Below are 11,961 nucleotides of genomic sequence, written 5' to 3'. Positions count from 1 at the left end.
TTGCATCCCAGTCCCCCATGGTCATGCCTTTAAGCCCCAAATCTGAAGGGAATTCAGCCCCTCAGCTCTTGTGAGCCCAGCTGCCTTAGAATTTCCAAGGGGCGTTTGTCTGAGGGACTGATGCATTCTACCTCTTGGGGTAGATAAAAGAATTACTTGTGGAAAGCCTAGTTAACAGCATGCATAGTTGAATCTAAGTCTTTGGGTAGCTTGACAAGGGTGATTGATAGATAGGAATGCATCTCTGATCCATCAACTTAAAAATCCTATGTGGGTTGCGGGTGATTCTTGGTGGGTAATTCACCCATTTCAATACTTTCAGTGGTTTAGGGACAGTTCTAGAACCCACAAGTGAGTTCAGGTTTCAAGGTAGAATTCCTCTTCTATGGCTTCATCCATGTTACTGTGACCTACCCTCCATGACCATCTCATAAAAAGCACACCTAACCCAAGCCCCAAATGCCTGCAGCTTGAAACTGACCTTGCCACCTAGGTTTAAGGAAAGGCTGTTGAGTCTCCTGACATGTTCACTGTAACATTGCCTCTGCTCCTTTCAGACCTGGCTATGTTGCCTAAAGCTTGTGGTTGCAGGATATCTTCGTACGTATATTAGACATTGTGCCAGCCAGTTGTGGGTCCTATTCCTTGGTGAGACTCTATACTACCAGATCCTTCCATATGAGAATTGTCCCTCTCCTACTCCATGTAGTTCTGGTGGGGCTGTCAATCAATCAAGAGTTCCCACCTACAACAGTGGCCACAGGACCAACGATGACCAATCACAGTCCACTGAAGGGAGTTCCCACTGGTTCTCAGAGAGAATCTCGTTTTCTTAGATCATGAACCTGGATCTTCTGGGACCCTCTTTTCCACCACATTTTGTAAAGCCATGAAGTCACCGCTTTACACAGGTAAAGCAGGACTCAGAAGCTGGAGGGGGCAAAACAGGTTCCTAATGACAGCTGTTGATCAACTGGATCCAGCCCTGCCCAAAATCATTTTCCATACCCTTGAACACGGTTGCATGAGCCAATACATCTTCTAAAATTTAACACATTCAGCTTGTATGAGTGGGATTCCTTATAACTATCACTTACAATTGGGGGTTCTATTAATGTTCCCATTCACTTGTTTAACTATAAGATGTCAAGGGAGTCTGCATATTTTCTTACTGGGTACATTTCTTTTCCTTATGGACATGTATCACACATCCACTGCAGCCATCAGAAGCTCCTTCCTTCTTATACAGTTCATTCTTTGAATCTACTGCCTTGCCTGAGGATAGCAAGTTAAATGGAGAAGATGAACAATATCTCCCAGATCATTTAACCCCATGAACTTTTCTCTAAAAGGCAGACTGTTGTGTTATCACCTTAGAGAATCCCTACTGAGAGTAGATTTTGAACAAGACCTTTGCATTCAACCCACTGTTTAGGACCTCACTGGGAATGCCTCTGCTCATCGTAACCCTGTATTTCCTTATTCACTGGAAAAGTGCCAATAGGGTCAATTAAAATGAATTTCACAGGTCCTTGAACTGCCTGCTTCCTAAGTTCTTCCAGTTTTAACTTTTTGGAGGTTGGTGTCATTTTAAGGGTTCCAATATTCCAGGCCAGCCATTAACACACCATTTCTTTTCTACAATGCCCTTAGCTTCGGATCCATGAGCACAATGTGGGAATGATCCTTTAGGCCAGGGGTTGGCAAATGACAAAGCCAGATCCAGCCCATTTTGGTAGTTATTGGAACACAGGCACACCCATGCATTTTTGTATTGTCCATGGCGGTTTTTGTAGTTGCTACAGAAACCATATGGCTGCAAAGCCAAAAATTATTTATTATCAGACCCTTTACACAAACAGTTTACTGATCTCTGCTCTAGATTAGCATTTCTCGATTGTTTCCTCATCCTAGTACCACAAAAAATGGTACTCTGAGAGAAAAAGGAATGAATATCTTGACAAGCCTTTGGGCATATTGTTTGGGAAAGTCTACTCTAGACCACTTGGGGCAGGACATGACCTGGTATATACTTGGGATAGCACTATCTGATAGCTTAGTCTTCTTTTTGACATATCTGGGTACCAGTACATGATCTACATCTTGGTTCTGTAGGTCCTATGTTTTGATTCCCATGTAGATTTTAATTTTGGTCAAGGCCAAGGTTACTTTTGTTCATGGGTGGTGGTGGTGGTGGTGACCTCCTGGGCACGCTGACTTCCTGTGCAACTGTCCCTGCAGCGTAAAACGAGACTTGTAAGAGCACAAAGATGCTCCCATCACTGGTGGGACCAACGGGAGCCATTTGCGGTTCAAAACTAATTACCAACATACCTGTGCCTGAGTTAGAGCGTGCCCCTGAATATGTGGTCAGAATCTGTTCCAGTTATCACAGCCACTTGCTCCTTTCCTTCAAGCAGTGCCACACTGAAGTCACTATGGGCAGAGAGGGCATAGTTAATGACCATATTCTGAACTGACATCCCAGGGCCCTTGATACGAACGGGTGTCCATGGAATACTTACCTTTGTATTCCAACCACACCAACTGTGGAATCCTCAAACGCCCACCATATTTTGAGGTCCCATCAATATTCTCTCACCTTTTCTCATTTTATTAGGGCATACATTCATTGCAGAAGCCACGACAGAAGTGGCTGTCCACTCTTTATATCGCCATAGAGAAGAAAAGGGGGTTAAGGACCATTCACACCAACAGAAAGAATGAAACTGCAAGTTTATTTGAAAGTATAAAATTAAAAAAAAAACCTAATCAAAAAACAAACAGCAACCACACACAACCTTTCCAGTTTACATCAACTTTGAATGTCACACACAATTTATTTACCACTTGCTTGCACTTTTTTAAAATGTCAATTTCAAAGTAGAAGGAGTTGAGGGCAGGTGATAATGACTATAGCTGAACGATTTTAATGCTAAAATAAAAAGGACTCGCTGATCTCATTTGAGAAAAGAGAGCAGGGATGGTTTTCTGATTGGCATAGATTTAGGCCATGTATAAAAAAAAACATCCTGGTTGGAATGAGTTAAAAAATAATGCTGGCCACTTATTTGCTATTTTGAGTAGGGGAAAAAAACAAAACCAAAAACCCCTGCAGCTTTGGTGTCCTATTTATATCTTTTTTAAAACAGCCATTTAAAAAAATCAAATCTATAATAAAAACATCCCTGTGTTTGTTTTAAAAAACAACATTAATGGGCTCTCCTCATGCTACTAAGGCCATTTGTCTTTCCTAAAATGCCTGGAAGCTGAAAAGCGTGTGAGATTAATTCATCACACAATTAATTAAAATTAGAATCCTTTCCTCTAAACAACTTCCAGAGCATCAGAAAGAAGCAGGGGCCACCAAAGGGAGAAAAGAAGCCACTCTGGCTCACAGGAGATGAAATATTCAGCTAGAGTTCCTCACATACTCTGGCTGCCACCAAAAGTTCTTTCTTCACTGGATTACTCAGAAAATAACTCACGTTATTTTAAAAATGAAAGATGTAAGCAACTATGTTCCTTTTCTTAACTTAAAAAAAAAAAATCACCAAGTGGCTAGCTTTCCTGTAACACACTTTGAATTTGGTTAAAAAAAAAAAGTCTACAGAATAGGATCATTGAATGCCACTTCATCCCCCCTCCTGCAGGCTCCGTTTGAATAAGCATCAAAGAGGTTACTGACCACGTGGAAAGCAGCTCTGCATGGGTGACAGCTGCCCGGAGTGGCTCCACTTGTTTTCAGTTTTGTTCCCCCCCAGCCATTAGTGTGGTTTCTTGACGAATAACATCTACGTTTCCACCCATGACTCCTGAGGGGGTTGGCACTGTGGCTGGCTGGGCACAGAGAAAGCGGAAAGCTACCATAAACACAGAGACTATGAACCGAGGCAGAAAGGCGTCCCTCTTTCTGCATCCTTCAAGAACTCGATAAATAATAACTCAAAGTGCAACAATGCACAGACGCCTGGCACACAGGTCAGTCTGGGGGGACTTGTTATTAGCGCTCAGCGGGACAAAGGCACGATCTCCTTTTGCATCTTTGCTTGGACCTCACTAATGGAAAAATAAACAAACAAAAGACAGCTTTCCTATACACATATAAATAGTCCCTTAACTAGAAGGGAAAAAACAAACACACTGTTTCAAATGCATTTCTAAGAGATTAAAAAAAAAAAAAAAAGTCCGAATGGCAAATCTTGACTCCAGACTATTATCCATGTCTCTCAGAGGAGAAACTATGGGATGCTCGGAGAGTCCTGACCCTCACTCTGATTCTAGCCCTAACCCTAAATTGCAGCGCTGGAATCTGGGCCTTGGGAAGGGGGATGAGTGCAGCCCAGGAATCCAGGCTCTCTCGGGGGAGGTACTGAATTAGGTTTTCACGTTGAGTTAGAACCTACAGTGTTCTCAAGTCCAAATGCACAGGTAAAATGACTTCTGAGTGTCAGGGGGACTTAGGGGGCGAGTGTTGAAGCTGCAGGAATGGGCAAGGCAGGCTGGGTGTGGCTTACAGGGACAAAGGGCCAGATCAGATTTCTGGGCAACTTAGGTTTAGTACTCATCCCTTGTTTACGGGCAGGTCACAGCTGGGAGGGAGACAATCCAGAAACCAGGGAAAGGACTGTGGACCAAAGCAGACCCAGGATCTTGGCAGCCTGTATTTTAGGAGCTGAGAACTCAGATAAACTCATGGTGGGGCTCCCTGCCTGTTCTGGGATGAGGCTGATGATATATGATGCTGCAGAAAGCTCTCAAAACGAGGATTCTCGGACAAATTTTTAAATCCAGACTCTATCCAGACCTGATGGTTTCAGAGTCCTTCAGAAAACCAAAATGACACTGTTGACTTCTGAAGGGCGTGACTCACGGCAACAGTGTTCTTTGCCCCCGACCCAGAGCAATGAACAGCCTAGTGCAAGGCGGGTTCTGATGTTACCCTGGATTCTCTCCAGAGTGGCCATCCGATGACAGCCTCCCGGTAGGATCATCCAACCCAAATCTCCAAATGGAGCTCTAAGGAAGCAGCCCACAGAGAATTTGGTCCAGTGTCCTCTGCCCTTCTGAACACCCCATACGGCACAAACACTGCTTTCTCAAGGGCTACCTAAGTACCGCACTCTCCGGCCACCTACTCAGCAAGATTCCAGCAGTAACAGAATGCTGTGGAAAGTGAGGCTGTGATCCTGGGCCCCGAAGGAAGAGTAACTGCCCAGAAAAGATGCACGTACGTAGGTCAACTGAGAGGCCAGAACAGTGGCAGGTCGCCCTCCAAAGAACATCCCTGAAACCTGGGGAAGGAGGTGAACGGAGAGACAGCTGACACCCCACACCACTCCTTGGGGCATCCCCAGGAGCTTCCCATGAGCGCAAGTTGTTAGGATGGTAACAAGTCAGGGCAGATGAACCCACATGGACTTCGGAAGAGCTGGATTTTATACTTCTTCGGTGCCCTGGCTGGGTGCAGAGTCCCTAGGTTCCGTGGTGCCTTCCTGCGGGCCAGGCTGCCCCGGGCTGTGGCCCGTGTCTTCCATACTCAGGAGGCTGCTGGCTGCCTGGGAACTGGTGCTGTTGGCGCTGCCAGACCGGGAGCGGTAAGGGGGCAGGTCGGCTTGGTTCAGAGACTCGGTGTCTGAAGAGTAGGGCGGCGGAGGGAGGTCGTACCATGCGGGTCTGCGATGGAGAGAGCAGGATGGGGCGGGGTGGGGGGAAGGGGGGGAGAGGAGGGGGAAGAGAAAACATTAGGAGCCCAGGCACGGCAGGCAATGCCAACTTCTGCCCTTTTCTGAGCGGATGCTGACATCAGGAATGAGATTTTCCTTCCAAGGAGAAAGGCAATCCAAGGACTAGGAAAACCAGTGATTTGTAAGAAGACGAAAGGAACAGATAAAAGGTCAGCGTGCTCTGCCTGGCTTGTGCCGACTGGACAGTGCCAAAACCACAACCTTTGGTAGGGAGAATTCTAAATACTCCCCGGCTCATCCTGGGTGGTTTGGCAGGGATTCACCTGGCCTGGTGTCTTGATAGAGCCCCTGACAGTCCACAGAACTGGGGGTCCTTACTGAAAGCCAACTCTTCCCGGCTGTGCAGACTTGGGTAAGTGAGAGGATATCCTCTCAAACCCTCAGTCTCCCTGTCTATAGAAGGGAGTAATAATGACACCTTGCTTGCAATGAAATAACTTAAAAGACATTTTATTTTCCAGCTCTCATTTATGGAAGGCTTACTACGAGTCAGGCACTGCGCCACATACCTTACATCCCTTATTTAATGCTCACAAGAATGCTAGGAGAGAGCCATTACTTTCATGCCCATTGTACTGGGGAGAAAACTGAGGCAAAGGGGCATTAAATGGCTTGCACAGGATCACAACTAGTAAGCAGCAGTGCTAGGATTTGAACCCAGGAATTCTGTCTCCAGATGCAGCAGTTTTAACCTTGCTCTACATTGGATGGTCCAAATGAGTGAGGTCTTGTGTTCTTAACGCTTATTTGCGAAGATGTCCTTAAGCACCGCTCCTTGGAGCTTTGTTTATCTTTTATGAGGAAGGAAAAGGAAGATTAAATAATACAAGAGCTGCCACCGGAGAGGGTTCAAGGAGGAGCCCAGTTAGCCCGGGAACACTGCCTGCAAAATGCCTCGTGCCACACAGGGTGAATCCTGGGCTCAGTGGAAGAGGGACGCTGAGCAGGGTCCCTGCAGGGCAGGGGATGCTGAGAACCAAGGGGGACTCAGGTAGCTCTAGTCCCGGGACTTCAAAGTGGGTTCTTTGGGTACCTTGGAGGTCACCAAAGGAGAGACGAAGGCTGAGCAGGCAGGAATGAGGTCCACTACCGGCTCCAACTACAGAACTCTGGGTTTTAACTTCATATTTTGGGGTTCCTTGTACAGCTCCACCTGTGATGAAGGTTCTACTGCTTAACAAAGCTTGAGAGTTCTCTATGCCACCTCCTTTATTTTATAGATGAAGCCAAGCAAAGTTAAGGAACTTATTTATTCACTCATTCATTCACTCACTCATCCATTCATTCATTCAAATAGGAACCAAACCTCGAGTATATACTGGGCACTGTTCTGCAGTAGCAGGTGAATGCCCAGAGCTGGTCAGGGTCCTGGATGTGTGTCCGTGTGGCACTACCAGGGAGGAGGAGGGATCTGAACTGGCCAGGATCCTAGCGGTATGTCTTCAGATGAGTAACTTAAAAATCTCAGTTTTCTCGTCTGTAAAACTGAGGCACATATAGAACCTCCCTCGGTGAGTGGCTGTGAGGACTGAATGCGATGATACACGTGAATCGTTTTGCAAAGACTCAGTAGAAGTCGAAAGCTGCCACCGCCTTTGCAGCTGAATGCAGGCTCCTGGCAAGACCAGGATCCCAGGCACGTGCACCTGTACGCCCGCCCCTGCGTGGGATGACCTCCCTCCCCGAGTCTCTCTCAGCCAGCACGCACCTTTGGTCCAGCAGGGCCTCTGAGTAGGAGGGCGGGGAGCCCACTTCCGACGCGTTCTGCTCGGCTTGGCTGGCCACGTACTGGATGCCATTGTTTACGTTGTAGGTGACGTTGCAGCGGTGAGGGTGGTCCAGGACCACCAGGCGGGAGAGCAGCACAGGGTGCTGCAGCCGGTGCACCGGCAGCGTCATGAGGTTGTTGCGCTTCCGCTGGTGGTGCAGGACCAGAGCCAGCAGGGCCACGACCAGCACAAAGATGACGGAGCTGCCGATGATGGCATAGGTGATGCTGGGATAGTACACGAGCTGGTTCTCCGAGGTCACGAACACCTGCCCGCTGCCTGGTTCTGAGAAGCCCCAGAGGCGAGAGAAAAGGAGAGAGGTTACCAAGTTGGCGCACCCATCTGCCGCGAAGTCAGTCCCAGGACGGGAGTGCAAACGTTCGCAGGAGCACGGTTCCCGATAGCCGCAAAGTGGAAACCACCCCAATGTCCACGGATCGGTGAATGGATAAACAAAATGTGGGCTGCCCATACAACGTAATATAATCTGGCCGTAAAAAGTACTGGTGCATGCTACAACATGGATGAGCCTCAAAAACGTGCTAAGCAGGCTTCCCTGGTGGCACAGTGGTTGAGAGTCTGCCTGCCAATGCAGGGGACGCGGGTTCGAGCCCTGATCCGGGAAGATCCCACATGCCGCGGAGCAACTGGGCCCGTGAGCCACAGCTACTGAGCCTGCGCGTCTGGAGCCTGTGCTCTACAACAAGAGAGGCCGCGACAGTGAGAGGCCCGCGCACCGCGATGAAGAGTGGCCCCCGCTCGCCGCAACTAGAGAAAGCCCGTGCGCAGAAACGAAGACCCAATACAGCCAAAAATAAATAAATAAATAAAATTCAAAGTACGTTTAAAAAAAAAAAAAACTGCTAAGCAAGATAAGCCAGACACAAGAGACCACACGGTGTATGATTCCATTTATATACGTCCAGGAAAGGCAAATTTGTAGAGACAAAAAGTCAATTAACGGTTGCCAGGGGCTGGGGGTGGGAATGGGGATTCACTGGTGATGGGCATCAGGGATCTTGCTGGGGCGATGCGAATGTTCTGAAACTGGACGTGGTGATGGCTGAACAAATTGATACATTTACTAAAACTCACTGAGTTGTACAGTCAAAATGGGCAAATTTTATGTCATGTAAATTATACCTCAATAAAGTTGTTAAAAAAAAATCAGCCCCGGGAAATATAATATCCGGGGAACAGGAGTGATAGTTCCAGTGACAGAAATCAGTTTTTCTCTGGAAATTTATCATATCACATACGTGAGGAACACTGGCTAGTGTGTCTGGGGTTCCTTATGTCGGCAAAGTATTTATTTAATGCCCGGCCTTTGCCAAGCTTTCGAGCTGGAGAGCCAGCAGAGCACAGGCTGAAATCATGGACTCTGGAGCCAGACTAGGTTCAAACTCAAGCTATTCAGCTGACTGGCTATGTGCCCTCTGGGAAGTGGTCAACCTCTCTGTGCTGTAATTTCCTCATCTGTGAAATAGGGATGGTATTAGTCCCCACCTCACTGGGCTGTCGTGAGCATGAAACGAGTGAATAATTATCAAGCACTTAGAACAACAGCTGACACACTGCGGGTGTTCAAGACATACAAATGTGTGCTTTATCACAGCTACTTGCCTCACAGCAACTCCGCGAAGTAGGTGCTGTAACTGCCTTCTTTTTAAGATGAAGAAAGGGAAGCTTGGAGAGCTTGGGTCCCTTGACCGGGGTCCCAGGGTTAGGAGGTAAGGGGCTGTGCCTGATTTGAGCCCTGTGGTCTGACTTCAGAGCCTTGCCTCTGACACTCTGCCCTGCAGCCCCCTACCAAGACCAGCTAGGCAATCGGCAGGCATTTCCTCAGAGGCCCTAGGACGAGGCCTGGTACACGCCCCAGCCCTGCAGGCTGCCGGTCCCCTCCTCTCCACGTGTACTAAGGAGCCACACTTCAAACACTCAGGGGAGAGGCTTCCCCGCAAGCAGGACACACCTGGCAATGGTGGCCAGGCCCAGGCTGGCACAGGACACCAGAGTGGCCCCTCCTCCTAGAAAGTTGGGGACCCCTCTTCTTTACGGAAGATCCACAACTACCCACAGCTGTGGCCCAGCTGCAAAAATAATCTAAATGCAGCCTAAGTGAGCAAGTCTGCGACCACACCCTGTGCCCGTTCAACCTCTGAAGCAGTGAAGAGGTTTCAGTGGGTTGACAGCGGCCAATGTGTAGACGTGAAGTGGCAGCACCGTCCACTGGCTGCTCGGGTCCCGGGCCCCTCATCACTAGATTGCACATGCTCTGTTCACCATGGATCTCCAGTGAGTAGGATGGTGTGTGGCACAGAGTCAACACTCAATAAATGCATCCAACTCAACGAAAAAAATATCTGTGTATTCACACATCCTGGTAAGGTAGGTGTTATTATTAGTTTATTATTCCTGTTTTTCAGATGAGCAAATTTACTCAGGGGTGAATTAAGTTGTCTAAGTGCACAGAAGAACTAAGCAGAGGAGTAAGAACGAGAACCCAGATATTTCTCCTTCAAAAATCCACGTGCTGTGAAACACACCATCTCCCCTCCTTTCCCGACACAAACAGTTCCTGATTCCCCACATCATCCTAATCCGACACAAAGAAAGATCTTCCCCCTCAAGCTCCAGGCCGTGTTAATTTTCATTCCAGTCACTCAGACATGGACTAAAGGTTATGAAGATTCTCCAAGTTCCTGTCGGTCACTGTTTCAATGATGAACTGTACAGAAAGAAGCAAGCAAGATCCCAGAGGAGAGGCAGAAGCGTGCTGCAGACGGTAACGGGAGAAAGGCAGTTCTGGATTTTTCTGGAGACAATGAGCTGTCACCCAGAGGTTCTGCGGGAGTTCTGTCTGCTCTCAGCTTAGATAATTAAAAGCTGGGTGGGAGCCTCTGGGTGTGTGTGTGTGTGTTTCAGATTTCAGGCCTAAAAGAGAAGAGCCTCTTTATTTCATCTCTGGCACAGAGCTGAAGGGTCGAATTCTGTGGCCATCACTTCTAGCTGCTGCTCAAGCAAGTTATTTAACTTTTATGAGCCTAGGCTGCCTCATCTTTAAAATGGCAGTGGTGCTGCGTAAATAGCAGTAGCTACCTCCTTGGATTATTGGCAGCGTAAAATACAACATACACACCAAGTGCTGAGAGCAAAGTGCCTGGCGAGGGTCTGTACTCAGTTAATGCTGTTCCTCCCTCCTTCCCTCCCATCCTACCTTCCTTCCTTTGTTTCTGTTTCTTTTATTGAGGTAACACTGGTTTATAACACTATGCATGTTCCATGTGTACAACATTGCATTTCGACTTCTACACACACTACAGTGTGCTCACCACCAAAAATTGTTTCCCCCCGTCACCATACGGTTGCTCCCCTTTACCCATTTGCCCTCCTCCCACACCCCTGCCCCTCTGGTAACCCCTACTCTGTTCTCCGCATCTACATATTTTGTTTGGTTTGGTCTGTTCACTTAGTTTGTTTGTATTTTATATTCCACATATAAGTGAAATCACACAGTATCTGTCTTTCTCCATCTGATATCTCACTTAGCACAGTACCCACCCATACTGTAGCAAATGGCGAGATTTCATCTTTTTTAATGGCTGAGCAATATTCCTGTGTGTGTGTGTGTGTGTGTCTGTGTGTGTATACACACATATACCATATCTTCTTTATCCATTCTTTCATCTGTCAATGGGTTGTTTCCATATCTTGGCTACTGTAAATAGTGCTTCAGTGAACATAGGGGGTGCATATATCTTTTCGAACTAGTGTTTTTGTTTTCTTTGGATAAATACCCAGAAGTGGAATTGCTGGACCACATGGTATTTCTATTTTAAATTTTTGAGGAGCCTCCATACTGTTTTCCACAGTGACTGTACCAACTTGTGTTCCCACTGACAGTATACAAGGATTCCCTTTTCTTTCTTTATTGTGGTAAAATACATATGCAACATGAAGTTTGCAATTTTAACCAGTTTTAGGTGAGCAGCTCAGCTCATGAAGTACATTCACATTGTTGTGGAACTACCACCGCTTTCCACCTCCAGGATTTTTCATCATCCCAAACTAATGATGCGAATTCTTAGTGTTCACATCCTTTCCTTTATCCTCTGGACCAGAGGGAGAGGCTGGGAGAATCCCCTTTTGGGAGGTAGAGTCGGATAGAGGATAAGAACCGAATGAGTTCCTTTCCAGCGAGATGTACTTCTTAAGAGAAAAATGTGGATGGATTTTCACATGGAAAACAAATGGGTCCAGAGATTTTATAACACTGACTTCCATGTAACCACCTGAGGTTTTAAGAATCCAAGAGGGAGCTCTTAATGAATGGAATGTAAAATGCTTGCAGGCGAGAATCGGTGATCACATTCGCTTGAGCAATTATGATGTTACATAACTCAGGGGTGCCTGGTCTCTTTTCTGCTCTGTGTGTAAAATGTCAT

General features: G+C 47.0%; 1 protein-coding gene across 3 annotated transcripts in view; it reads right to left on the bottom strand.

Moving 5' to 3' along the window:
• Positions 1 to 2,718: 2,718 nt before the first annotated feature.
• The window catches only part of LDLRAD3 (low density lipoprotein receptor class A domain containing 3), a 258,649-nt gene continuing 249,406 nt past the window's right edge, over positions 2,719 to 11,961 (bottom strand). For 2 of the 3 annotated variants that reach the window (XM_036860960.1, XM_036860962.1), the window contains 2 exons: positions 7,456 to 7,801; positions 2,731 to 5,676 (listed from right to left, as the gene is read on the bottom strand). In XM_036860960.1, the coding sequence (XP_036716855.1) occupies positions 5,439 to 5,676; positions 7,456 to 7,801 (584 nt within the window). In that variant the 3' untranslated portion in view covers positions 2,731 to 5,438. Of the gene's footprint in view, positions 5,677 to 7,455; positions 7,802 to 11,961 lie in introns of all 3 variants that reach the window. The other variant, XM_036860961.1, reaches the window with a different exon arrangement.

This window comes from Balaenoptera musculus, chromosome 8, assembly GCF_009873245.2.
Source record: "Balaenoptera musculus isolate JJ_BM4_2016_0621 chromosome 8, mBalMus1.pri.v3, whole genome shotgun sequence".
NCBI lineage: Eukaryota > Metazoa > Chordata > Mammalia > Artiodactyla > Balaenopteridae > Balaenoptera > Balaenoptera musculus.
This window is presented reverse-complemented; position numbering and strand designations above follow the sequence as displayed.